Raw genomic sequence first — 27,707 nt, 5'->3', positions numbered from 1 at the left:
CTCAAAGCTGTATGAGTGCTATAGAGCTAAAAAGTGCAACCTAATTTTAGCCCGTGAAATCAGCAGACATGATTGAATAAGCACAGGCAGATTAGCCGAGTAAGGAGGCATCATTTTTACCCTTAAGAACCACACTTTAAAATGCACAGCTTGGTCCATGTTCCTTATCTTGAACTGATACTTTAATTTCATACCAGAGATAAGAGACTCTAGACCAGGCCTTACTAAGGTGATTACTTCACCGCTAGAGGGTTAAAGTAATTTGGCCATGACATTTGAAATGGGGACCCAGGAACACACACCACCTACTGTGTTTATTGCAGAGGAAAACTGAACACTAACATTTTAAGGGCCAGATTTTCAGCCCAGCCCTGAGTCTCAGTCTTGCAGGAACCAAACTGCAAGGACAATTTTTCATCGGCAATTATTTGTGCTGGCATTTTAGGCCCTGTAGATGTCTAAGTTCCCAGTTATACCCATAAATCTATTATCCGCAACTTGTGTCCACTAAAACGGAGACCAGTCTCAGAATCTGGACCTAAAACCTCACTAGGATATTTAGGTTTGTAAAGACATTTCAGGCTTGTCTACATGGTGGGTTGCTCTGGTTTAACTAAAGATGTGAATTTAAACCAGTTTAGTTAAGTCAATGCAAACTCCTGTGTTGACACTTATTTCAGAAAAAAGAATGGCTTATTCTGGTTCAGTTTAAGTCGATAAGGAACAGGTTTCAGCTAACCTGAAATAAAAGCTGGCTTTGCAGCAGTCCAAACTCCATGGTGGGTTAGAGGGTGCACAGCTGAATGGGAGGTTGGCAGTGACACTGTATGAGAGCCTGGCACAGTGGCTTAGCATTAAGGTTGGGAAAGGGGAGACTGATTACTAAAGCTTAGATTGCCAGCGCTAGTGATATCTAGCAGTGGGTGGGAACCATCCTGTTGTACAATATGCTCAGAGATGACCTGGATGTGATTGCTAGAATCTGGAAAGTTTGGAAGGCCTGCTTGTTTCAGGCCAGAGAAGCTTGGTGAGCCAGTGATTATGCCTACACCCTGTGTTTAAAAGGAGCACGATGAGCAGCAATAGGATAACCTGGCCAAAGCAGGTGGTGTGCCCACAAAGGGAATCATTTTCATTTTCTAGCTCCTCTTATCCAAGGACCCCCAAAGCACTTTGCAAACTCACATTAACTCTCACACCCTAACTCTGTGAGGCGGAGATTGTTCTACAGATGGAAAATCCGAGAGACTAAGTGATTTATGGCAAATTGAGTGCTGATTCCAGTCCTCAACTCCAATTATGAGACAACAGTGTAGACTAATTAGAGATCAGCTGGCTTAACAGAATGCAGTTGAAGTCCGATTTAATTGTTTAATTTGTCAATAAAAAACAAAACACCAGAGAACAAACCAAAATGCAACCAGGAAAGAACCTCAGGGGAAAGGGCCTTTCTGACTCTTGTGACTCAGCTGCAGGAATCAGCTCTCAGCGCACAAGGCCCTATTTCACAGGACTCTTTTTGTTGGTCTTAGAATTAGGAGAGGACAGATTTGCTGGCTCAGTGCTGAAGAGAGACGGGACCTTCACACCCTTCTGTTTCAGCATCTGATGAAAATCCAGCCGCTCACTAATTATTCTCTGGAAATCAGACACATTCACAGGAGAATCCAGCATTAGCCGTGGAGGTGATAGGATCGTTAAATTTTTCCTTCTCCCCTCACCTCTCTGCAGGTCCCCAGCTCAGGGGTCCAAGCAGAAGCATCATTCCACACTGAATCACATACCTGCATAGCCTCTAGTGCCTCCTCATCGCTAATTTCAGCTTGGGGGGATTTGGCGCCTGCAGTGCTGTATGTCGCCTGAATTATTTTGCTTCGAAATCTTTCAAACTTTGATTTTAAAAAGGAAAAAAAAAAACCTACCTTAGTTTAGGCTGAAGAGTTAACCAGGTTTCCTCCAATTAAAGAGGGATACTGTTTGACACAAGCAAAGACCTTCTCTCACTAGAGGGAGAATTTGAAGCAACCCTTGCTTTTAAGATATGCCAACAAGAGGGTTGATATGACAGCTGGCATTTCTGACGGGTTCTCATGTCTCTGAATGTCCCCAGGACACCAGCAAAGGGCAGGACTGAAATTCTGTGAAATTCTGCCCTGGGCTGAGTATATGCAATTCTAGATGGCTTCACCAGAAGCCCCACACAGACACCTAGTGGCAACGTGTGTCTCTGAATTAGTAACGTAAGCAAATCTGACCTGACGTTGGATGGAGTTGCACCTGCTTGCAGCAGGTCTGAATATGGCCCTTTAAGAATAAATCTGGAGAAATGTCTTCCCATGATGGCTGTTTAGCCTATTGCTGTATTTGAGAGAGGGGGAATCCCCAGATGGGTTGGGAGGCTGTGGGATAAAATTCAGAAAGAAGTTTGGCATTGTAACTATTCTGCTCTGAAACCTCGGTGTCTCTTTTTCTTGGTATCCCATAAGACCCATAACTGAAACAAAAGCCCCTGGCAAGCACAGGAGCCCAAGCCGCCCGGGAAAGTTTGGGGAGCAAGTGGACTGTGAACTGCCAGACCCTCCATTCCAGCTGCTGGAGCTGAGGTGCCAAAGGGAGTCCCATGCAGTCCACCCAGTGATTGTGTCTAAGGATGGCCCTGACTAAACTGGGGCCTTTGTTCTCGTTAGCTGGAGTCCCTCCCTCAGGGGAGAGGCCCGCAGTGAAGGAGGCTGTCTTTACCCTGGCACTGATGCACTCCAGTGCAACTTTGGCCTGCTGCTCAGTGTGCTTCAAGGCCTCGACTTGGCTCTGCATCTCACTTTGGTCACACAGCTGCTTCTGCACATGGTGCTGGGCTACCATAACCTCTGCCTGGAGCTGGTTGATCTTGCTCTGCAAATCATCAATCAGTTTGTTTTTCTCATCCAGTTTGGATTCTTGTTCCACAATGTCCTGAGGAGAAACGCAGTTCAGGAGGAATGAAGGAGAAAGCTGCCTTACTCAAACATTGGCATATGTCAGTGCCCAGTAACCTTACTGGTTTGGGACTTTGTCCCCCCCCGCCAGGTTTACCTATAGTATTCAATAATTATTCTAATTAAGAGCCATTAAAACAGGTTTGTTCCCTTTTTCATCAATTCAGGCTCGTTAGAAAAATTAAACTGAGCAATAAAGTGTATTGAGAAACAAAATATGCCAGGGCTATCCCATCTCTGATTTTCATGGGACAGACTCCCCTGCAAAACTAGGGAGGACATGGATGGGTTTACTGTTGCGAATAACTAGACTGAAAGACACAGGACATCAGTGCAGGATTTGGAGAGAGAGCAGGAAAGGACCTAAAGGAGCACAAGGTGCTCACAAAATGGTATTGTTCTGTTTAATTTATACAGGCCCAGGCCTAAGAGATGCACAGCAGGGAGAATTAGGGTGTTGACTGCTGTAACTGAGCACAGGATTTTGCACCAATGAGTCACCTGTCGGAGTTTGTAATTTTCTCTCTCTATTATTCCCATCATTTCTTCACACTTCCGTTCTTCTCGAAGGCTGGAAAACTGAGAGGAAAAAGCTCCAGTTAACACATCATCCCCATTACTACAGGTCACAGAATCATGATTTCCTGACTTGTTAAAAAAGAATAAAAACAAGTCTCACAAAGAATAAATTCCCAGTTTCCCACACTACCCAATGGTGGCCAATGGACTGTGTTGTGCTCTTAGTGATTGTACCTTGGCAGACATAGCTTGTAGTTGATTTCCCCGTTCTCTAAGCTCCTTCTGTAGCAATTCCTTTTCAGACTCAGTTCTCCGCAGCTGTGACTCCTGGAAAGCCAGCTGCCTTTGCAAGGAAGTGATGGTACCTGTATAATCAGAGTAGAGTTCTGAACCAACTGAATCCCTGTTAAAGCCCTCAGGAAACCTCCCTCAAGTGATGAAAAAGGGGCCAGTCATTTTATTCCATGATCCAAAAGTCATCTGGTTGTGGACATAAGTTCTTAGAACTACAGTCACTACAGAAGTACAGTGAGGGTTAACACGTCAGCTGAACGATACTTTATCGCATCACTGAATTGAAGTGTCCATTTCTTAATGCCAGCCAAATTCATCTTGTGCAAGAGTCCAAAGACTTAGAAATGGTCTGACATGCAGAAGCTCCCTCCAGGCTAGCGACAGAAGCTGGACACGTCACAGAGTTCCCAAAGTGCTGCTAGCTAGACAGGGCTGCTCCTCTTTGTTCAAAAGCTGCTCTTGATTAGCACCCGCATTGTTTAGCAGTCCAAACTTTACCAGGCACTTTGAAGTAGAATCTGCCCTTGGTTGGTAATAGGCATCTTTACCAGGCAAGCTGTAAGGGAAAAGTAGCTGCTGTTGTGGGGAAGCTACCTTTAAAACTGCAGAGGGAATAGAAGCTGCAGACTCTCAGTGAAGATCTAATGTAGATCCTTCCTAGACAGAGGGAACTAAGCCACAATTATGACTTCCTCTTGCTCCCCATAACCAGCATACAAATTGTTCACAGAACAGGGGAAGAGTTTGGGATCGAGCCACTAAAATTTCAGATACTCTCTGGTCTTTAGCCCTTTTGTGTTCCCCCTATGCCAGTCCTGGTACCTGTGGCCATGTCATAGTTCATCTTTGCTTTTTCCAGTTCTTTACAGAGTTCTTGGTTCATTTGCTGGAATTCTTTGAGCTTGATCAGGGATGCTTTCTCTTCTGCCTCTGCCTCATTCTCCTCCTCCTCTTCAGAAGCCACTTCAATCTCTGTACCACTGAGAAGCTCTTTTTCCATGTCCTCCTGTCTCAAGCCCTTTTGCTGCATTTCTGAATACTGTAAGGACAAAAGGACAGGAAGAATTTTGAAAGCTGAAGCAAAATGCAGCCTTCGGTAGAGATTGGCTTTAGTCCTATCAGGCTCCATTTCTGGAGCTGAACATTGGAGGGACGAGAGTCTAGTTCTGGAGTTGCATTTAGGGCACCTCCAACCCTGAGCCAGATACCTTACAAATGGAATAATATAATGTATGGTGAAACATTGACACCGGCTTAAGAAAATGACTCAGTAACTGCTGCAGCTTAATTACTAGTTCCCTTTTCAGCTTTTGGACAGCTCTGCTTCCTGTTCTTCTTCATCTAAAAGCATCTATTGGGTCCAGCACTGGAGCATCTGGGGACCTCACAATGTCTAGATATTAAAAAAACATGCTTCTGGAGGCACAACCCAAAAACCCACGCAGACCTGGAGCAAGATTTCCGGAAGTTCATTATTGGGCTGCCTTCCTGCCTAATTTGGTCCAAATGCAAACAGACACCAAATCCACTGACTGTGAACTTGACCCAAAGCCAGGCAACATCTCCAAGATACTACAAGAGAAGAAGATTCTGAATATTTGTCACTTTTATACATGAGCATTTGAAATGTGCTACATTGGAGCACCTTTTTGGATCCGTGTGGTTATATGTATGTTTGTTTGTTTGTTTATAGACCCCCTCTGCACAATTAGGAGGATTAATTTATTTTAGGATTCGTCCACACTGATCTCTTTGGCTCCTGTGGTTAGACAATTTCCCTGGAATCTTCACAGCAGTGGACCCGGGAAGGGGGATTAAATTATAAGAATTTATCTTGTTGTAGATGTACCTTAATTTACACTGATGTAACTGAAAGCAGAATTTGGCCCAGAGATGTTAACCTAAGTTTTTCTTTATAATGATGGTTCTAAATGCTTTGGTTTTCAGTATACACTTTCCCAAGTCTGCAAATCAGAGACCCAAAGGGGTTGGGGGAGAGAGGGAAATCTAGAGCAGGGGTTCTCGCAACAAATTTTTGGGTGACCTCAGAGTGCGGCCACCAAGTCTCTTGCTGATGGCCGCTTTGACAATTTTTCCTAAAATACTTAATTAACTTTAGGAAAAACAAATACATATGCACATATACAGGTCCAATCAGTGTAATTTATTTATGTAGGGGTATTTTTGCAGACTCAATAATAACAACACACAGTTGTCTCTATTCTTTACTGGACCTAAACGGAATAAAAACACAAATAAGATGCTTTGCATGTTCTTGTCTTTGTTGTTGTTTCTTTTGCTTTTTTGGTTGCAGGTTTGTTTGGTTTTAGACTTGCTAACTAGTCTAAAGCCTTCTGTGAAAAGTAATATTTGTATGTTTCTTAAGATCACTTTTTCACAGCAGAGATTTGTTATCTAGCTGGGAGGCAGTGAAAAGTGATATTAACAAACATGCAGATATCACTTTTCAGAGCAGACTTACTCAGTCCTGGCAAGCTGGGGGGACAAATTAAGCCTTGGATGGGGAGGTGGGTATGGAGGCAGTGGGGGCCAGGGTGATGGGGGTGGATGGGTGAGGGGCCAGGGGCGATAAAAGGGGGGTGAGTCTGAAGCCCAGCCACTGGAACCTGAAGCCCAGCAGCCAGAGAATGGAGCCCGCAGCTGTGCAGCCAGAGCCCAAAGCCCCATGGTCAGAGCCTGTGGCCAGAGCCCACCACCATGAGGCCAGAGCCTGCCGCCCACCAAACCAGGGCTGAAGCCGGAAGCCTGAGCCCCACCACCCCCAGGAAGGTGGGGAACTCACACCGGCTGTCTGCTTCTTTGACATTTGTGGCTCAAGAGGGGGGCAGGACCCAACCCCTCCTTGCTGCCCCATCCCCCCGAATCACTGCCCAAGAGGCTGTGGCCACAGGAAAAGCCCCTGGTGGTCGCATGCAACCACGGTGTTTGCATTTGAGAAATGCTGATCTAGAGCAGTGCTTCTCAAGCTATCTGATGTGGGGGACCAGCAATTTTTTTTCCAATGTGCGCCCAGACCAGCAGCTGATGGCTCGTGGACCGGCACCGGTCCACGGACCACCACTTTGAGTAGCACTGATCTAGGGGATGCAGTCACTAAAGGACACATTTAGCAGCAGTGTGAAAAGCACGTAATAGCAGAGACTCTTCTCATTCTACTGCCAGTTTCTTTTGCCATATCTGGACTAGTGTAGATCCTCTTTCACCTCCTTTTCCAGTTGCCATAGTTCCTCCTGGTCTTTCATCAAGGACTCAGACAGGCTAGCAATCTTGGAGTCCAGCATTTTATCAGAGTAGCTTAGTTTTAATTTTAAGCATGCCACCTCCTCTCTCAAATCTTCTCTAGTGCTGCTTTGTCCTAAGCCATCCTGCACTGAGCTGCTTAGCCTAGCCATCTTTGTCTTTCTGTCGTCAGCTACAGGTTCTGAGGCTGCATCTTTCTGCAAGGGAAAATTTTTAGTATGAGGAAAACTACCTAGGAAGCTAAAAGTAGGAAGCTGCTTTCCACACTCCTAGCTTGCAGCACATAAAGGAAAGAGCTTGGTGCAGTAACCACAAATATACCTCACCTTGTCAGTGAATTCTTAGTGCTAGGCCTCCACAATGGTTCTGGGGAAGCTGATAACGTGTTTAGAAAATGATGCACAGATGAGCACTCCCAGCATTCCATTCTGCTTCAGATTGCCATCGACTGGCACAGTGATAGTCAGTAGCTTTATTATATCCCTTATGAGGCTCATAATCAAAATGGGACTGCTGGGGGTGTGTGTCTCATTTGCATATAATTACCCAGAATGCTCTTCCCTCTCACTGTACTACTAGTGAATTCAGAGCACAAGGAGGGCCTTAAATAGCTTTTATTTTGAAACTCACTTCCTCAGTCGGGTGTGTGTGTGTGTGTGTGTGTGTGTGTGTGTGTGTGTGTGTGCGCACGCGCGCGCACACCTGTTTGAGGAAATCCCCTATCTGCTTACATCATAGGATCAGAAGGGATCGCAAGGGTCATCACCATCAGCTTTTCCTCTAGTGATGGCCACTGCTGATAGCCATTTTGTCTCTGACTATGAGGTCTGTCTTAAATGTGTGCTTCATTTCATACAGAGAAAATGAGTGTAAGTCACCTCGTTTGTGATGACACTTTCCCTCCTGAGCAGCTCCAGATGCTTCTTCAGATTCTCCATCTCATCTCTAAGGATAGAGATTGCATCATCCTTCCTTGCACATTCCTCCTCACATCTTGAAAGACGAATAATCTCTTCTCCCATCATCAACAAGCATCGTTCCTGGGAATAGAAACAGGCATACTGTTCACGCAAACAATGCATCTTAGGTTTGATGGGATATTGGTGGGCAAGAAAAAGATGGATGAATGGCATGCGAGGGGATGATGTACTGTATTTCAATATCTGCCCATCTGTAGGGAATTTAATGGCATCTAGTCTGAGGGACTAGGACCCAGAACTCCTAGGTTCTTTCTTATTTTACGTGGACTTACTGCCATTCTCCTCTATTTGCTTTCCCTTCTTTCCTGCACTTCAAGTTGTTTTGAAAAAGAACTTTGAGATCCTTTGAATCCATTTATCCAAATACAATTATATTATTAACGTAATTTACATCACACCCTTAGAAAGTTAATTTTCTAGCTGGATCACTTTGCAATTAACTATGTGTGTGGTCTCTTCTTCTTTTTGAAGTATTATAGCAACATTTTCTTACCTTCTCACGGATTACATCAATGTACCATGGGATTTTACTCTCTCTAGGTCCTCTTTGTTGTTCAGGTGAAACCATTCCTTCTGTGAAACTCTTCCACTTAGAGAGTCCAGTGAGACTTCTACTGTGTGGGAGCTGGCCAGCTTCTGGGGGTGGGGGAGAGGGGAATAGTGGAAAGAGCATTTATCTAAATAGCAACCAGAGTCTTGGAAAAACATATTTGTTCTGTCAAACTTATTTCTTCTGGCAGCAAATCTTGATTACTAACCTCAGCACTTTGGGTTCCACTGACTGTACCATTTAAAAAACTCCTCAGAAATGATTATTTACCATATTGAATTAAAAGCAGTGACCCAGCCTGCAATGGATAGACTTCAAAAGGGAGTTGTGTCTTGTTCAAACTTCTGGCTACAACCTTGATCAGCAAAATCCTCCAACTTATGGCTGGACTTGTATGTGCCCTGTGTTCTGCGTATAACCACACCTAGACTGGAACAGGGACCCTGAAGGACCACAGGCAGCACTTCTACTACATGGTGCAGGTTGCTCTATGGAGTATACAGCTTGGAGATCATGTCATGCCACCAACTGGTTAAAAAGAGCAACCAAGGCAAGTCCAGTGGTGTTTCCTAGAGCAGTGTAATGCGCTAACTTGCAAACACACCAATTTCACAGCTGATTTTTACCCTCCTGGGAAAACACACATGCACACTCTTCACAGTCATCCCCTTACCCTTACCTTTGGTGACTGATTCTAATGAATGTGTGTTCTGAAAGGCAGCACTCCACTCTTCAAAGCTGAGTTGGGAGGACAGACTGATGGTACTGAAATTATAGCGCAAATCAGGAATGTCTTCTAAAGTACTTTCTGTGTTTAAAAAAAAAAAATTCTGGTTACTGCTAAGTGGTTTTTCTTTTTTGTTTTTGGCAAGGAAAAATATCCATTTGAGGTATTCCAGATTGTCGGCACTTTAACGTGACAGAGGTATAAGCCAAAGCGTTGAAACTCTTACCAGTTTCAGAGAAGTGAAGAGAATGTGGGTTTTATGCAAAATGAGACAGACTGATTTAAATATTAAACATTTATACTGAATTCCTTGTTCAGGTATGTGAGGAACCTATCACTTTTAATATCCAGGTAGATTTACATGGTCATGGTAACACAAACTTATGATAGAATGAAAGGGGCTGAGATCTGAGTCACCTCGTCCTTCTGAATAAGGAAAAATCTGTCTTCAGTCACAGAGGTTAAGGCTAAAAGGGACCACCAGAGCATCCAGAAACTAGTTCTGAAACTCTGTTCAGCATAAAACTGTCACAGCCCAGCATAAATCCAAAGGTTCCTTAGCCTGAAAAATGGGGGTGGTGTTCGGGACATAGGGAAAAACTCCTCTCAGTAGGACTACCCTACTCTGCGACTACCCCTTCAAGAGACAGTGTGAAGTTTACAGCCTAAACAGCCCGGGTGCAATCAAGAAGCACCCTGCCCCGCCCTGGGGCTATTTATAAACAGGGAAAAGCAGCCAAGTAAGAGAGAAAGGAACCAGAAGTGGTGCTGGTGATAGTGGTTCAACCATCCCATTGGTCACCAGCCTGACCTAGGCCTTAGAGACTTTGTGTTCTGATTATATGCTCTGACTCAACCCTCTGAGGTAAGGGCCTTATGAACTTGGTTAAATTGTTTCTTCCCTGACCTGCTGTCAAAGGGAAAAGGAGCCAGCTTGCCTGCCTCCTAGAACAATAAAAGAAGCAGGAACTCTAGATGGCTGGTGGTGGTCTGGAGGCCCTCTGAATGGCAGGATGTTTTTTTGTTTGCGTGGTCTTGGCCTCCTCCTTCTTGGATCATGTACACTTGCCTTTGGGTTTTTCACTTACTACCAGCTAGGCTTTTCTTTTTTAACTTTGTGGTAGCATTGAGGAAATGCTAAATAAATGATACTGTCGAAAGCCCCTACTAGCAAATACATACTCGTCAAGTGCAAGATCCATATTACATGTGAAAGTCATGCAGAGGGAATCATCAGTACTCTGGCTACCTGCAATTTGACGAATGAATGGGGAAACAATTTGTAGAACTTAAACAGGAGTACTGGGGAAATAAGGGCTATTGTGTGGGAGAAATAGCTTAATATATTACAGGCTAGGGTATTGAGGGGGTTGCTGATCTTCCTTGTGAGCCTTACCGAGCTGGGATGTTGAAGTTGCTCTGTTACTAAATCTAGGACATCCAGGGCGCATTAGAAAAGATCTCTGTAATTCTTCCACCTGGGGCTCATACTCTGACTCAAAGAAGCCAGCACGTTTGATATCAGCCTGGCAAATAGGAGGAAATTAGACCATTAACTGGATGTGTCTTATTCAAAAAGTGCTTTTTAATTGTAGGTTGGCAGGAATGTAGGTGTAAATCCATTCTGTGATGTGACAACCAGCAATGATAGGCAGCTCAAGGTCAGAGCCTGATCTGCAAAGTATCCTCAACTCCATTTTGAAGTTGGTGGGAATAGAGGGGGCTCAGCATGTCACAGGAGGCACTGAGTTCACTGCAGCATCAGACCCTCACAAAGAAAGCCTTCATCAAATGCTAAAATTCCTTTCTCCCACTTCCTTTCAGCTAAGATTTTCAAGGGAATTAAATGCCCAAATCCCCTTGAAACTGTGTGCCTAACCCCTTTTGGAACTGTCAGCATTAATCCTGGGGGTGGGATTATGATTTTACTGATAAACAAAGCATTGAAATTGCACAGGAGGGATGAAAATCCACTTCTTGCCATTACCTGCATACGACAGCTGGCCTTTGCTGCACTTGCCTTGAGAGGCCCCAATATTTTGTGGATAAGCAAATGGCATATGACTGGCTCCTGCGGTGTGCAGAATCCATTCTATTTAATGGGATTTTCCTTTCTTTGGAGCTTAAGCCTGAAAGAAGCTGCTGCCCAAAATGCCAACCTGCAAGGTGCTGAGTACTTCCCAGAAGGTGTATAGTGCTAGCAAGGCAGCCCCTCATAACCCTTTGCTTCCCAAATCAAATCCCATTTTATCATGTCTAAAATGTGATTAAAATAGCAGCATATTAAATACTTGATTCTCATAGTAGCGTCTGACTGCTTGAGCCGATTTACTCAGCGTGGATCTACCGCTGGGAAGCTTCCATACTGGTGTCTGTTGCCTTCGGCTGCTTAATTCCTGGAGCTCGCTGAAACCCTTCGTCATCAAGTTCATCTCTCTAATCGTGTTTCACCAATCTCAGCCTTTCACAAAATGGAGAGGGGGAGAATTAACGGGAGCCTGCTGGGTTAAAAGGCCTATAATTTTACAGATCACATTTCCTCATTTGTGTTCCTGATAAGTTTCAATCCAAGGTTTTCAAACTGGGGGGCCTGCCCCCCCCCCGGCAGTGGCAGAGGCAGAGAGGGACTTTCAGGGCAACACCAGCCCTATGGGGTTGAGGGTCTGGGCTGTGGGGAACAGGAGGAAGGAGGGCTGGCTTAGGGGTTGGGAGAGCCAGGGGAAACAGGAAAGTGGGGCCAGGGACTGGACAGGGGCTGGGGGGAGCAGGGAGCTGGCTTAGGGGCTGGGAGCAGGAGGGAGGAGGGCTGGTTTAAGGGCTGGGGGCAGGAGGGAAGAGGACTGAGTCAGGGATTGGGGAGCAGGAGGCTGGTTTAGGGGTTGGGGGGCCAGGGACGGGGGGGGGCTGTCTTAGGGGCTGGGGGCAGGGAATGGAGGGGGCTGGGAGCAGGAGGAAGGAGGGCTGGCTTAGGGGTTGTGGGGCCAGGGGAAGCAGAAGAGTGGGGCCAGGGACTGGAGGGGGGCTGGGGGGAGCAGGGAGCTGGTTTAGGGGCTGGGGGGAGGAGGGCTGGTTTAGGGGTTGGGGGGCCAGGGACTGGGGGAGGCTGGCTTACGGGGAGGGAGTGGAGGGAGCTGGGGAGAAGAGGGGGTTGGGGGCTGGCTGGGGGCGGGGGGGGGCTGGGGGAAGAGGGGGCTGGTTTAGGGGTTGGGGGGCCAGGGACTGGGGGGGCTGGTTTAGGGGGAGGGAGTGGAGGGAGCTGGGGGCAGGGAGGGGGGGTTGAGGGCTGGCTGGGGGGGGCCGCTGGGGGCTCCTCACCCGCTGCGGCCCCTGCACCCAGCGGTGGCCTCTCAACCAGCCGCTTGGCCTGGGGGAGCCTGACCAGCCCCGAGGCGGGACGGACAGGGGCGGTGACCAATGAGCGGAGGGAACGGCGAGCCGCGGGGCGGGGCAGGCGCCCGGCCTGTGGACGGCTGTTGCTAAGCCACCGGCCGAGGGCGCGGGCGGGGGGCGAAACGGGGCCGCCGAGCGCGCCCCTGGCGGCCGGCGCGGGCCATGCGGGCTCCCTGCTCCGGAGCTCCCCAGGCGGCCCGGCTGCATCGGGGGGGGCGCCCAAGGGTTACCGCCCCCTGCTGAGAGAGGGGCGAGCCCGTAGCCCCCTTTCCCGCCCCCGGGGCCGAGGGGGTGGGGAACTGACCTTGCGTCCCCCCTCCCCCCCCGCAAGTGGCTTCCTGAGGCCACCTGTGACCCCCCCCCCCAGCTCGGTGCAGGGGGCTAGCAGCCGCCCCGGCCCGCCCCTTCCGTCGTCCCGGCCGGGCGCTGCAGCCGCCGCCAGCCGGGCCCCGCGAGCAGCGCCCAGGGGGGCCCCGCGAGCTCCGAGCCGGCGGGACGCGTTGCTTGTAAAGAGCCGGACCCCGGCGGGAGCAGCGGGAGGGAGCTCGCGGGGCGCGGCCGGGGCGCGGCCGGTGCCTCTGGGATGCGCCGGGGGCCGCTTCAGCACCCGAGCGCCAGGACAGCTCTTGGCGGGGCTCGCCCGGCCCGGCTCCGCGCCGGCGGCGGCCGCCTGGAATCCGAACCCTCGGGACGTTCTGAACGGAAACCGCCCCTCCCTCCGCCACAGCTACCGGGCGGCCGCGGGCCTGGGCGCGGCGCTTTCCGGGCCCCGATGGCTCGCTGGGCGGCTCCCCGCCGCGGGCTCGGAGCCTCGCCCCTGGGGACCGTCTGATGCCGCCAGCAGCGGCGAGATGGGAGATTCAGACCAAGCAGCGAGTGAACTGAAAATGCTGGGCAAGTGGATCCTCCTCCTGCCGTTATTAGCCACCCAGCTTCAGAGCAAAACCCAGGGTGCGTTGTTAATTAGCCGCGGAAGTAAAACATAAATTCTCAGCTCCCACCCTGGATAAAGTTCAGGGTCTTTCCTACTCCGACTTAAAGCATAATCCTGGGTGAATCTAGAAGCCTAGAGTCAAAAGTATATTTGAAACATTGCCTAAAAATCTGTCCTGTGTCAGCGATTATTGATATGCCATGAATGCTAAATTAGAATCGGGTGGTGGCATTTTACTACGAAGCTGTGTGAACGCTCTTGCTGAACTGCTAGATTTCCAGAGAGCAAAAATCTTTGTCCAAAGGCTGTTAAAATGTGTCCCCTGATAACACAGCCTTATATGAAGATTTCACACGCAAATGGAAAATGCTGATCATATTAATTCAAATACAATTTGTTTTTCATCAGGAATCTAGATTTTGTTCAGTTTCAAATTACTTTAATTTCTGCAAAGAAACAAAAATATATTTCTGGATTAACTCTATTTAAAAGATAATTAAATTATCAATTTGTGCTGGAGATTCTGTTTCCAGACTTGGATCTGTGGCTCTCCCAAGCATTATTGACCTCCTCCAAAGCCCACTGAAGGCAGTTGGAGTTTCTCCATTAATGTCAATGGATCAGGCCTTCTGGGACTTCTTGATTATATCATTCTATCAGCTTTGCATACTATTGATGAACAGGGGTGGGTTGGGGGAGGGGAAAGGTGGACCAGATGACCTCTTGAGGTCCCATCCAGCCCTACATTTTTATGATTCTATGTGCTGTAAACAGTCTTTCTTTCCAGATCCATACAAGCAGGAATGCAGTACAAGGGGAATTCAGTGTCATCCAAAGGCAATTTGTCAGCTGGATGAAGTGACAACCTATTTCTATTGTCAGTGTCTGCCAGGATATGAGGGTGACGGCACTAATTACTGTCAAGGCAAGTGACATCTTAGGCTAATTCTGACAGCATGTTTAGGGGACTTCCTTTCAGCAGGAGGAAGTGTGGATCAGGAGTCAGGTCTCTTGAATTCTTTTCTCTGCTTTGCCAGTGACTCACCTTGAGCGAGTTACATTACCTCCATGTGCCTCAGTTGACTTATCTATATATCAGTATAATAATGCTTATTTATCTTACAAGGGTCCTATAGCAATTAATTGGAGCTTATTAAATGCATTGAGATCCTTCCATGGAAAGGACTAAAGATGCACAAAGTATTATAGTATTATTGTCGGTAAGCAAAGTGCTGTACTGTAAAATGTAGACTAGGACAAGCCTTAACAAGGACAGACCAGTCCATGTCCATCCAAATATGAACAACTGCCCCCTATGGGCTATCTGTGCCTGGAGGTAACTGCTGATGCTGCTATTGTAAGAGGGAAATTGGTCAGACCTTTGTGGAGCTTCCTGTGTGTGTAATTTTCTGTGTCCAGAGAGCAGCAGCAGCGGAATTACCCAGGCAATATGGCTGAAATGGAGATTGATTTTTGACATCTTCTACCAGTACTGATTCACTAAGATAACAGTAATAAACAAGAGCAGGTTAATGCTGCTTGCCATGATTCTAAAGACAGACAAAGATCTTTGTTTATCCTTTTCTAGAGCCTGCTGACAGCATAACTGTTTTCAATAAATCTGCTTGTGACGGCTTTGGAGAGCAGGTTTGTCTTATCAAAGTGATGACTGGAAGAAAAGTCACTTTCAGAGTCTCTCTTTCTGGGAACCACCAGCCATCTATGATAAAATGGTACAAATTCTACTCTGCCCAAGGACCCCAGTTCCACAGGTATATTTAGAATAGTGCAGATTCTACACCATTATGGATATTACAAGCCTATAATATGTGTAATATAAGCATGATCTGATGCATTCTTACAGGAAATTATCTATTTTTACAGATGGTGATGTCATTGTTAGGTATGCTGGGGACCAGCCTGGATAAAATAAGAAACAATCACAGCAATGTATAGCTGGAAAGGACTTTGAGAGATTATTTAATTCAGCCCCCTGTGCCATGGCAAAGCCAAGTAAACCTAGACGATCCCTGGCATAGGTGCTGACTCTATGGGTGCTCTGGGGCTGGATTACCCATGGGGGTGGGGAATGGTGGGTGCTGAGCATCCACCAGCAGCCCGCCATCAGCTCCCCTCCAAGGCCTCAGTGCCTCCTGCCTGCTGGCAGGCCGCACAGATCAGTGCCTCCCGCCCGCCATGAACAGCTGTTTTGCAGCATGCTGGAGGCTGGGAGGAAGAAGGGAAGACGCACGCTCTCGGGGGAGTGGGCAGGAAGAGATGGGGCAAGGGTAGGGCCTTGGGGAAAGGGGTGAAGTGGGGGCAGAGCCTGGGACAGAGCCAGGGGTTGAGCGCACACACACACCCTGGTGCTTGGGAAAGTTGGCAGCTGTGATCCCTGGCAAGGGTTTGTGTAACTTGTTATTAAAACCTTCAACGATAGGGATTCCACAACCTCCCTTGGAAACCTATTTCAGATCTTATCTTAGTTTATAGTTAATTCCATGCTCCAGACCATGGCTGAAGTAGCTGAGCAGGCCTTATAAACTTTTTTTTTTTTTTTTTTTAGAAGTAGGAAGGAAAACTGAATTGGTGAGTCCGCTTGCACCTCGTTCATTTCAGAATTAGTGAGCTTCTGCTCTCCAACACCTTGAGTTCTTCTCCTCATAGAACTAGCAGCTTCCCTAAGAGGAAGGTTTCTGCACAGAAGCCTGGAAGCATTGCATGTATCTGGCAAATGTCATAATAATTAGGGGAACCCTCTAGAACATATATTTTTGGGGGGAAGGGCCTTATAACATTTTGTTTCTTCCTCAGTCCCCATTAGCTATACCACTCTTCTCACCCGTTAGCTGAAGGCTGCAGTATTCCACTGTGGATTGCTTAACAAGCAGATTCAGGACACTGAGTTTAGCAATTTTTATAACCACTTGCCTGAACCTTGGCAAAGCTTGAACTGAACTGCTTCTTGATAACACAGGGGGAAATTAACGCCTGCATAGAAGAGAGCCACAAAATCTGTCAGCCCCTTAAGTCCCCTGTAAATCCTCCAAACTGGATTTATGTGGGATTTAGATAGTGCCTAGGCCTTGGGTTGGCCCTTTGCATAGGAGAGAATTTCACCTTGAATTCTGATTGATTTTTAATCTCATTGCAATACCACTTTCAACACTAGAGGGCACGTGAGTGTTACTTAAATTGGTGCATGAAGTATTGTAGCCCTGTGGGTCCCAGGCTATTAGAGAGACAGGCTGGGTGAGGTAATAATAAAAGATAGTACCTCACCCACCTTGTCTCACTTAAATTGCTATCAGTCATTGGTGTGAGTAGTTTATGTAGTGAGTGAGGCTGAGAACAGCTAGTACGTAACAATCCTGTATTTGAAGTTCCTAAGTATAAGTTTAGAGATCTTTTAAAGAGTGTTTATCTGCAGCCGTCAGAGTAGCAGCCGTGTTAGTCTGTATTCGCAAAAAGAAAAGGAGGACTTGTGGCACCTTAGAGATAAACAGAGTCTGTTATCATTTAGGGTGGCCAGCCATTTGTTCAGAGCACCATTACTGATCACTGTAGAAATGTGTTTGTGGGAGGACTTGTTACTAGTACACCTTTATATATACTTGGCCAGGTCCCCAGGCTTGGTGGAATAGGATTTTTTTTGAATGTGGGGGTGAGGGAGAAACACACAGATAGCTTCATACCACCTTTACCCTCCAGTGATATTGGGGAGAGGGCAACTGGCCTCCAGCACAAGTTAGATAGTTAAGTTACATCAGTGAAGAATGTCCCTAAGAAGCCACTCTGCTGGCCAGGTTCACCAGAGCATGTTATTCTTCTTCATTTCCCCATGTTCCTGATGTGGCCCTGGCCTACCCCCAGTTACACCTGGTCTGCCCTCTATCATATTGTACAGAGGATCTAACCCACATGCATTCCTTGCATTCTGTGTGAGGGGCTTCCATTGGTGTCAATGAGAATTGCCAAACACTGAGGGTACCATATGGCTTGGCAAAGATCTGGAAAAGACCAGTCATCATTTCTATTCCCCTCAGCCTGGGATAGTCACCCTCAAATATAGAGTGTATCCAGTATTACACTGATCCTACAATTGATTTTAGCCAAAAAAAATCCCATTTGGTTACAAGGACTGTTTCTTTGCAGTTATCGAAGGAGATTGACACCAGCTGCTAACCTGTCCCCAAAGATGGCTCTGGCCAACAGCAGTCTGTCTCTGAAGCTGTTTTCTATTGATGAGGATGATTTTTACCCAAACATGTTCTGGGCTGAAATCCAAGCAAAAGCCTTGCCTGATAAACAGGCAAACATTGAAGCGTATGATTTCACAGACTTTCAGATATTAAACCCTTCCCACTTGAGGTACTTTTTCGTCCTAGAAAGAATGCCAATAGGTAAGAAATGGAAACTGCTACCACTGTTAACATTAGAAAACTTTGCCATGCTGTAAGGGTCAGTGTGGAAATCTTTGTCAAATAAGACAAAGCTGGTTATCATTTTTGTAAAACCAGAAACATGCCTGGTGCTTTGCAGTGACCATTACATCTGTAAACATCCCCTTAAATGAGAATGGACTGGCCCACGGGTGTTCATCCATATCAGGGCCCATTTTATCAGAAACGGCTGACCTGTACTAACACCCAGCCGATGAAACATAAAGGGTGGCATGCTCTTGAGCTAAGCCTTTTGTGTTTGGGATCACCAGCCATCCTGCATTTCATGAGACTTCTTAGTAAACGAACAGACCCTTTTTTCTTCTGTAATCACCTTCAGAGGCTGTCTGTAGGACTGTTTCTCACCTATAAAGAAATAGTAAACTGTACCTCTTTCTGTGAAGGTAGCACCCTATTTATAGCTATGCCCATTTATTCTGTTGTATTCTTCATTCAATGTTGATTTTAGACTTTCATATCCAGAGAGACCTGATATTTGAGGGAGGAGTTTAAATCAGATTTACATTTACTGCATGTGGTTTTGCTTTTATATTGCATTATATGATGTTAATTTCATGTTGCTTATTAATATGATTATTTTCTAATTCTTTCTACAGCCCCCTGAGTGCTTGTGCAAGGACACATTATAAAAAAATTGGCTTCCTCCATAACACTCTGCTTAGATGCTTGTATGGTACTGATCATTAAAGATCAAAGTACAGCTGGCACACACAGAATCTGCCAATGAACACTGACAAAATACTGTCTCCAGGATCTTTGCATATATTTATCTCCAACCTCATGGAGATATTTATCGCACTTTGACTAGAGCATAAATCTAAGACATTTCATTTAGTTGATTGTTACTTTGCTTGAGGCATACTTGGCATGATTTATTGGTAGAATGCTTTTAGAACCAATGAAAGTTTGGGGGTTTTTTAGGAGCCATCGTAAATGTTTATTGATCTTGTTCTCTGGTTTTGCATTTGTCTTTTAGAGCTTGGACAGTTTCTAGAAGGAGACACTGTTACCATCCAGCTGCCTCAGTATCTTCAGGTGTCTCCTTCCAGCTTTGTAAAGTGGACCAAGGAGCCTTCGCTCATGACACTGTTTGATACCAATGCTGTTGTGCTGGCCAATGGGACTGAGGGGATTGAGATCAAAGGAGTAAAGTATGCTTGTAATCTGCTGTACTTTCAGCCTGTAAACTCCTGTTTCCTTCTCAGTGCTCAGGAGTAATGCACCTTCATAAGAATGACCATCCTGGGTCGGACCAATGGTCCATCTAGCCCAGTATCCTGTTTTTTGACAGTGGCCCATGCCAGATGCTTCAGAGGGAATGAACAGAACAGGGCAATCTGAGTGATCCATTCCATTCCCAGCTTCTGGCAGTCAGAGGTTCAGGCACATCCAGAGCATGGGATTGCATACCTGATCATCTTGGCAAATAGCCATTGATGGACCTATCCTCCCTGAACTTATCTAATTTTCTTTTGAATCACCTATATTTTGGCCTTCGTAACATCCCCTGGCAAGGAGTTCCACAGGTTGACTGTGCATTGTGTGAAGAAGTACTTCCTTATGTTTGTTTTAAACCTTATGCCTATTAATTTCATTGCATGATCCCTGGTTTGTGTGTTATATGAAAGGATAAATAACACTACCTTATTCACTTTCTCCACACCATTCCTGATTTTATAACCTCTATCATATTCCCCCCCACCCCACCCTCATATGCACACCAATATGGGACAAGAATCCACAAGGAGCAGAGAATAAGGCACATGGACTGTTGGGATTATCATCACTTAGTGGTGCTCTTCATACTTTGCTGTAAAAATATTATTTCTTAAATGATTAGGAATAGAAATAGATTTAGAGAGGGAGTAGAAATACAAAGCAACTGTGAACTGAGTCCATAAGAAAAATAGCCATCCAGGGGTTCTGCAGCTGTCATAAAACAGAGTGGATCTCTGCATTTTAATCCCCTCATCTCCTATCACCTCTACTTCCCCGTTCCTTCTATTTCTTCCCTCTTGAGTACTCTCCCCCTTCTCTTCCTAAGCTAGCCTCCAGTTGCCTGTGGTCTGAGGGGAGACAAAATCAACAAAATGTCTGAGTTCTAATCTCCTTCCCTGCTCATCCAGTAGGAAACCTGTCCCCAGAGTGAAGTCTTGAGTACTGTAAAGCAACCTTCAGTAGAAAACCTGAGTGGGAAATCGAGGATTCTCATTTCCTTTCTGTTTTACCTTCTCTCAGGAATAATGAATTTGGTTACATCCGAGCTCTTGTCTATGATTTCACCCCTGATGTTCCTGGAAGGGTTATGGTAGCCCAGAGGCTCTTCTTCATAAAGAAGGGTACTGAGTGTTTTTAAATTTGTGGTGCATTATCCTTAGTATGGTTTCATCAGGATTTGACTTCCATGTCATCTCTACCTTTTTACTTAGATATTCAATACAACCAAATCAGCCAATGCAATATTTTTTTTAAAAATCATTAAAATATTCTATTAATATTAGCTTTGGTAAGACCACTTTTTATTTAAATTATTACTTTATATGCAAATACATATATAGGTCACTTCTGCTTGACAGTATCCTTTTAACATGAGTTCAATTAACTGTTCACCAAAGCTTTTAATGAACAAGGTTTTCCACATTTTTAAAAGGATGCTGAAAAATTGGAGAGGGTGCAGAAAAAGAGTCGCAAAAATAATTTGAGGGCTGGAGTAGATTCCTTACAATTAAGTTAAGAATATGATCTGTTTAGTTTTTCATCAAGAAGACTGAGAGGTGACTTCGCTGCAGAATACACATACCTTTACAAGGAAAATACACCAGCTCTTTAACCTAGCAGAAAAAAGCACAAGAAAAGCCAATGACTGGAAATTAAAGGCATGATAAATTGAAATTAGAAACAAGGCACACATTTTTAACAGTGAGGGTGATTAACTATTGGCACAAACTACCAACAAAAGTGGCGAATTCTCTATTTCTTAATGACTTTACCTCAAGACCAGATGCCTTTCTGGGAGATTTGCTTTAGACTTTAGTCAAGCACAAGTTATTGGGCTCAATGCAAGTGTAACTGGGTAAAATTCTGTGGCCTGTGCAAGACAAGAAGTCAGTCTAGATGAGCTAATCGTCCCTTCTGGCCTTAAAATCTGAGTCTGTGAATGAACCAACACCTATTGTGTTTACTATAAAGGGCAACTATGTCTTTTTGACTTGAATAACATGAAATGATTAAATGGATCAATTACTTTACTTTGGCCAGTCTCCTGTTCGTTTGTGTCACATGTGCATTTTTCCCTCCCAGATATTAGTAAAATGTGCAATGGAACTCGGAATGAAAAGAATTGCCACTGTAACCCGGGATTTGAGGGAAATGGCGTACACTGTATTGGTAAATATTCATACACTTTGCTTCCTGGAGCATTTTCTCATAATGTAAGCATAACTTAACATAGAAGAGACTGAAGCATTTGTGATACTGCTGCAGCCATTCAATGCCTTATATATCCATGTAAAGGATTCACATGTGACATCAAAATGCGGCTTGCCTCATTGAAAAGAATAAAAGACAGGAGAGGAGGGTGTCAAGTCCCAGACATACATTTCAGAATGTGTTATAAAAATATCATAGAATTCTTCAGTAATGACCCTAACATTGCACATTTTAATGATTTTTGCTAGTGTTTTAAGCTGCTATTGCAAAAATAGTGTAGCCTTTCTAAAGGGTTGCCTCAAGGTGAGGATCAGAATAAGATTAATCACTCATTAGATATAACAATGAGTTTTGTTAAAAACATCTTCACGCTGTGCCATGCAGCTTGTGAAGGAAATTCAAGGTTAATTCCAGAAAGGATGGGTTTAGTCAACATTCCCTTCTATGGCTGGCTCAAATTCTGTTTTACTGTGATTTTTAAGTGTCTGATATGCAAACATTGCAGATGCAAAAAAGGATTACAGTGCAATAGTGAGATGCACTATGAGAAAGCACCTCTCTGCCATGCTGTTAATGGTAGTGGCTGAAGTTTTTAAAAGGACAAGACACACTTTGGTCCAATAATACTATTTTCAATTATACAGCCTAAGATAGAGAATTAATCAAGTTCATGCTTCTGGGCATCTTCTGACTATCTTCTGACACTTCTTTCTGCTTGAAGATATAGATGAGTGTGTGGAAGGGATGCCCATGAAGTGCCTGCCCGAGGCTGAATGTATCAATAGATATGGATCATACTTTTGTCGTTGCCCACACGGATTCGAAGGTGATGGACTGTACAGCTGTGTAGGTAAAGGAAATGTGAGCTCTGAGACTTGAGGGTTTTGTTTTTTTTTAAACTGAGTTAGCTTGTCAGCTAATACATTCTGAACAGTAAGTTTAGAAGCAAGTCCATTTTTCAAAGCCTGTATAATTAAACAGGTAAAGAGAAGACTGTGGTTGTGATTTACAGGTACCAAAGAAATGTGCAGAAATTGCTTTTTGATAGGCCAAAAAAGGGCCTGGCAATGAGCCCTATTAAGATGGCTTGGAATGATGGAGGCCTAGGGAAATTAAGTCCCATTCCTACCAAGGAGCCTTGGTCAAGACAGACGCAAAACAACATCTGTGGTTGTTTCCTCATGTCGATGGTCCTGAATAAAGATACTGTTGTGCTGTAGAAACCTGTAATTTACATGAATCCTGTATAACTGCATTTTAAATGGAAAAATTAGTGTTTTTATTTCCATTCTAGATATAGATGAGTGTGCAAGAGGTATCCATAACTGTAATCAGGATGCTACTTGTCTGAATACTCTTGGCTCCTATTTCTGTGTGTGTCAGAGTGGGTTCATTGGCGATGGCATTCACTGTAAAGGTAAGGAGACGAGATTACCTGTTGGTTACTTACATGTGACTGGGAAGAGGTGAGGCGTGGATGTGTTTCTCATCCTGATGTTTCCATCTTTGTCCTCCCAGCAAAAAGCATATGGTCCCCATGGTCTCCGTGGTCGGTCTGTACTGTCACATGTGGATACCAGAACCAGATGCGGATCCGCTTGTGCACCCATCCGGAAAGTGGAATGCGTTGTGAGGGACCTTCTGCTGATCTCAAGCTTTGTCCCAATCTAGAACCATGCCCAAGTGAGTCCAAACTCATTCATTTCTCCAAACTCATACAGATTGCTGTATGATTTCAATTCCCTATGCAACATTTGTCAGCTAAACTGTGCCAGTTTGGCATGGGAACCAGAAATTGGGATGTCCTGCTCCAAAACAGACTAAATGAGAATCTCATTTACTCTCAGCAGCTCTGCTTTTCAGTTTTCTATCCCCTAGAGCATGAGTCCTCACAAAATGATGATCAGTTGTGTTGGTATAACAGGATGGCTGACCCCAAGACCTTGTACAGGAATGTAGGACTCCTTGAGTTCCCCTAGGTGTCCCTCATAAAAACCCTGTCTTAATAGTAATTACCTTGAATCTTAAGTCATACTGGCAGGTGGGTGCAGTAAACTCCAACCAGTGTATAAAGGGGTTCACAGGGTGTCTCTGGCCACAGGGGACTAGTACAGAGGAAGAAAGCCCAAAGAACATCTAAGCTTGGAAAGTTTAGATTGAGGTTATGTTATTGCTTTCGAATTTCCACTAAAGCCAAGCCCAGGAAGAGAGTGCTTGGATACTAACTCAGGAACTGCTTGCTGTGTTGAGGATGGGAGTAGGGACTCAACCTGTTCAAAGCTGGTTTGCCATTCTCTCCAGCAGTGGAGCCATAAAAAGACAGGCTGTAATAGAAGCTTTCTCACTGACAATCCCTTGTATTATATGCTTCTTTAGTTGACCACAAGTTAGAGGAATTCTTAGGGCTTGATCTGCTGATGACCTGCTTTGGTGTAGTCATTTCCATTAATGCAAAGTGGGCATAAAATATTACCAAGCGAGAATGGTAGTAGCAGTTTGCATTGGGGAAAACAGCTACCCAAGGTTCAGGAAAACTGTGAAGTGGGCCCTTAGTTGGCACCTGTAATGGGGTACACTTATCATTGATAGCGCCCCCTGGTGCCTGGGGTCCAAATGAAAGTCCAATTAAATCTATAAACCAGTAACTCAACTCTACTCCTGCACAGTTCCTCTTCTGCTGCTGCTTTGTCACAGGATCCCCCCACTGCTGCCTCCTCTCCCTGGGGACTCTGGTAGCTTCCCTTAGGGATCTCTCTGCCCCTTGTGGGCCCTAGCTCAGGGCTTCCCCCACAGGAGCCTACCCTGCTTTGTGTGGGCCTTCCAGCCTGACTTCTTTGCTTCTCTCTCCCAGGCCTTCCCGCCCTAACCTTTTCACAGCAGGGGGTCACTAATTATCATTAATTATTTTCACATCACCATCAAGTGGGGGCTAGTTGTTAGGTCACTGGCTGAACCTTAAAGGACCAGCCAGCCTGTGACAGCACCTATCAAATAACATGTCATCTCCTGCATTTGAAAGAAGAGATCATGTCAGTGGAGTAGAAGGTGGTCACAGGACAGCATGGATTGTCACAATTAGGACTGTCACTTGGAGGAGCTTGCCCAGCAAAATAAGCTGTCCTGAGCCACGACATGTATCAACATGTGATGACGGTGATATTGTTGGTATGTTTTAACATCCTGCGAGTCTATCTCAGAGCATACCCAGTGGCCCCATTGCTTCTAGAACAATGTAAATGTAAAAGCTGAGTTCAGGGCTTCACTAAAAATATATCCATAAGGTAAAGCAGAGACATTTCTGCTGAGAGAGAGAGTGTGCTATTTATTCTGTGACAACATCCTCGTCCTAATGATTATTTTCCATTATCCTCAATGATGTGAATCCCTTTCAGTGAAGTGTATCCTCATGGAATGTGACAAGATTCAACACAAATAGCTGCTAATAGTCTGAATCAATATGGATCTGCCACCTTGCTCAGAGAGATGAGAATGCTTCTGTTTCATTTCTCTAGTGAATGGCCAATGGTCAGAATGGTCACCCTGGTCAGTGTGTTCTGACACCTGTTTGGGAATCAGGAAAAGAATCCGGATTTGCAATAGTCCTGCTCCTTCCAGAGGAGGTTTGCCCTGTGCTGGGTTAAAGGAGGAAGTCACTGTGTGCAACAACAACAAATGCCCAGGTACAGTAGTTATTTTGAATACTGTAATATTTCACCAAAATATCAGACGCAGATGAGACTGAGAAAGAGATTCTGTTGCATAAGTAATGTCAAAGGGGCTTCAGTACCAGATTGGAGTATCCCCAGAGCTCTGCTTCCCACCACATCTCTGCTCCCATTTCACCCTACACTGCCTCCCACTCCTAACTACTCCCTTTGTCTCCTCCTCCCATCAGTAGGTGTACATCTTCCTTATGCCTTGATGCTTAGAACAACCACCTTTTCCTGCATACCAAATCTCCATTTCCTTCTTCAAGTCCCTCGTTAAAACCCCTTTTCTGTGAAGACTTTAGTTCATTTTCCCCTCACTGTTAAAGTCTCTGTGGCTTCTTGCATGCTAACTGCTGGTCCATGGTTTTTATTCAAATTGGACTGTAAGTTCTTCAGGGCATGGCTACTACATTTTTCATGTTTTGTAAACTGTGATGTACCCGCCCAGTACTTTATGAATAATAATGATGCTGCCAGATGAAAAAGTGGCCAGTGGCTTGCATGAAAAGACCAATTTGCATGAAAAGACCAATTTGCAACAGCCCATCTGAAGTTATCTTTCCTGAACATAAATGCCTGAAACATGTAGAAATTAAAAAGAAATGAAGTAGAGAAGCACTGGTCATGATGCTTGTCTTTTCTTTGTCTCAGTTGATGGGATGTGGTCTCCGTGGGCATCCTGGACTCCCTGCCCCATCTCTTGCGGCCTTGGCGTGGTGAGCCGATCTCGACGATGCAATAATCCTGCCCCAGAGCACGGGGGAAAGAACTGCACTGGACACGGATATGAGGAAGGTTCTTGTGGATTTCCAGTAAGACATAGATCTGTAGGATAATGGATTTTAGAATATTCCTGTCAGAAAGAAAACAGAGATCTATTATCACTGTTGGTAGAACTTTAAGAAGGTTCAGAGGAGCATCCAGAGTTCAGATGCTTATTGAAATGGACAAAATGGGTTTGAATTAGAAGAATGGGAGAGTTCCTCAAACAATCAATAGGAATGAAGGGAGAAGTCCCCCCCCGAAAGGTTGTTCTGACTGTAGCCTAGCAGCTCACTATCAACCTGATCCTGAGATACTCTTCTGTTGAAGCCAAAGGGAATTGCTGCTGTTTAGGATCGCTCAGAAATAGGCCTTTTATAAGGTTTTTTTGAACTGTCAGGTCTTAATGTAAGCAAACAAGATAATGACATTTCTAGAATGTCTGCTTTATAATGCATTTCAGTAGAACTCTATGCATGTTATATTTTTCTGTTTATTCAACCTCACGTTTTTAAATAATGACTAACATCTAATTTCTATTAAATTTTACTTCAGTCATCATAAAGGGCAGAATTACTCACAGTGCGGATCTTAGTTGCCTATACTATGCTTGTTTTGATAGTCGAAATTCCATTGATGTCAATTAAAGTTTCAGATGTAGAAATTTCAAGATGACCAACTGCACATATTAAAGAAGAATCTGACCTGATAAATTTCAGAGTAGCAGCCGTGTTAGTCTGTATTCGCAAAAAGAAGAGGAGTACTTGTGGCACCTTAGAGACTAACAAATTTATTTGAGCATAAGCTTTCGTGAGCTACAGCTCACTTCATCTCTGAAACCTGTCATTATGCAAGGCACTGAATTTAGCCGTATGGAGTGGAAATCTATCATCTTCATGAAAAAACTCGTGGAATACATCCGATGAAGTGAGCTGTAACTCACAAAAGCTTATGCTCAAATAAATTTGTTTAGTCTCTAAGGTGCCACAAGTACTCCTCTTCTTTTTGACCTGATAAAGTTTTTCTTCTAAATGTTTCTTTTGCAGCATGCTAAGAATACTGCATTAGAAATTCAATCCTTGCCACATAGTCTGTCTCTTATCTGTTTTATTTCTAGGAGGATTTTTGCAAATACCTGAAGCGACCATCTGAATCCATTATACCAGGGAAACTGATCCAGTAATCAGTCTAAGGAAGTTAGTGTGCTGAAAACCTATTGAAATTCAGTGGCCTCTAACTCACTTACATGCCTTTGAAAAGTCCAGCTGTACTGAAAAGTTCCAGAAGAAACCTGCCTCAATAGAAAACTTATAGTCATAGTACTTACTGGAAAACACACAGTATTGGTGTTGGAACCAGTGTAGTGTACTGAATGCTAAGGCCTATGGTGTTCATGACTTTAATAGAGAAGAATAAAAGCTGGGCACAAAATGAAGACTTACATAATTACTTTTTTTGCTGCGAGGCATAGGGAAACTTGTACTATGCCTTTGAATAAGAAGCTAAACCCCGGTAAGCAAAAACAGTGAAGCCAAGGATGGGGGAAGGATGCCAGGGTCCAAGACAGACAGAGAAACCAGAAGCACCCTTTTGAGAAGTGGGACATAAAGCACTATACTGTCTGCAGAATTTACAGATATGATAAAACACCCCTGTCACTAACACTGTATTTATGGCACTGCTTCATGGGCAGGGATGGTGTCTCTAGCCTCT

At 44.9% G+C, this 27,707-nt stretch overlaps 2 protein-coding genes across 5 annotated transcripts; one reads left to right on the top strand and one right to left on the bottom strand.

The window, feature by feature from the left end:
* Positions 1 to 100: 100 nt before the first annotated feature.
* CCDC27 (coiled-coil domain containing 27) lies at positions 101 to 12,655 on the bottom strand. 4 transcript variants are annotated; one of them, XM_037881102.2, is made up of 12 exons: positions 12,622 to 12,655; positions 11,598 to 11,767; positions 10,703 to 10,832; positions 9,259 to 9,387; positions 8,523 to 8,665; positions 7,928 to 8,089; positions 4,611 to 4,827; positions 3,729 to 3,859; positions 3,477 to 3,554; positions 2,740 to 2,952; positions 1,785 to 1,889; positions 101 to 1,638 (listed from the first exon to the last, which is right to left on the bottom strand). In XM_037881102.2, exons 2-12 carry the CDS (start codon positions 11,736 to 11,738, stop codon positions 1,501 to 1,503), a joined length of 1,587 nt encoding a protein of 528 aa, XP_037737030.1. In that variant the 5' UTR covers positions 11,739 to 11,767; positions 12,622 to 12,655; the 3' UTR covers positions 101 to 1,500. The 4 variants fall into 4 exon arrangements, with proteins under 4 accessions (XP_037737030.1, XP_043387486.1, XP_037737029.1 ...); XM_043531551.1 differs by lacking the exon at positions 12,622 to 12,655 and adding an exon at positions 7,013 to 7,246 and having other exon boundaries at positions 11,598 to 11,738; XM_037881101.2 differs by having other exon boundaries at positions 101 to 2,952; positions 12,622 to 12,652.
* Positions 12,617 to 27,707, top strand: LOC114021948. The gene is made up of 13 exons (XM_043531546.1): positions 12,617 to 13,647; positions 14,418 to 14,555; positions 15,219 to 15,402; positions 17,786 to 18,033; positions 19,070 to 19,244; positions 20,332 to 20,432; positions 21,394 to 21,480; positions 22,244 to 22,348; positions 22,817 to 22,939; positions 23,041 to 23,205; positions 25,035 to 25,202; positions 25,884 to 26,044; positions 27,112 to 27,707. Exons 1-13 carry the CDS (start codon positions 13,548 to 13,550, stop codon positions 27,175 to 27,177), a joined length of 1,821 nt encoding a protein of 606 aa, XP_043387481.1. The 5' UTR covers positions 12,617 to 13,547; the 3' UTR covers positions 27,178 to 27,707.

The sequence above is a fragment of the Chelonia mydas genome, chromosome 18 (assembly GCF_015237465.2).
Source record: "Chelonia mydas isolate rCheMyd1 chromosome 18, rCheMyd1.pri.v2, whole genome shotgun sequence".
NCBI classification, from domain to species: Eukaryota; Metazoa; Chordata; order Testudines; family Cheloniidae; genus Chelonia; species Chelonia mydas.
The sequence above is the reverse complement of the archived record's forward strand: the minus strand, read 5'-3'. Positions and strand labels throughout refer to the sequence as shown.

What these genes read in the sequence shown, in the direction of transcription:
- LOC114021948 (XM_043531546.1), top strand. Translation starts at nt 13,548, where the DNA reads ATGGGAGATTCAGACCAAGCAGCGAGTGAACTGAAAATGCTGGGCAAG. An exon ending in ATTGAGATCAAAGGAGTAAA is followed by an intron (nt 19,245 to 20,331) that starts GTATGCTTGTAA and finishes ACCTTCTCTCAG; the next exon opens with GAATAATGAATTTGGTTACA. An exon ending in TTGCCCACACGGATTCGAAG is followed by an intron (nt 22,349 to 22,816) that starts GTGATGGACTGT and finishes TTTCCATTCTAG; the next exon opens with ATATAGATGAGTGTGCAAGA.
- CCDC27 (XM_043531551.1), bottom strand. Translation starts at nt 11,738, where the DNA reads ATGAACTTGATGACGAAGGGTTTCAGCGAGCTCCAGGAATTAAGCAGC. An exon ending in TATGGCAACTGGAAAAGGAG is followed by an intron (nt 4,828 to 7,012) that starts GTGAAAGAGGAT and finishes TTGTCCTTACAG; the next exon opens with TATTCAGAAATGCAGCAAAA. An exon ending in AGGCACTAGAGGCTATGCAG is followed by an intron (nt 1,639 to 1,784) that starts GTATGTGATTCA and finishes TCTGATTTCCAG; the next exon opens with AGAATAATTAGTGAGCGGCT.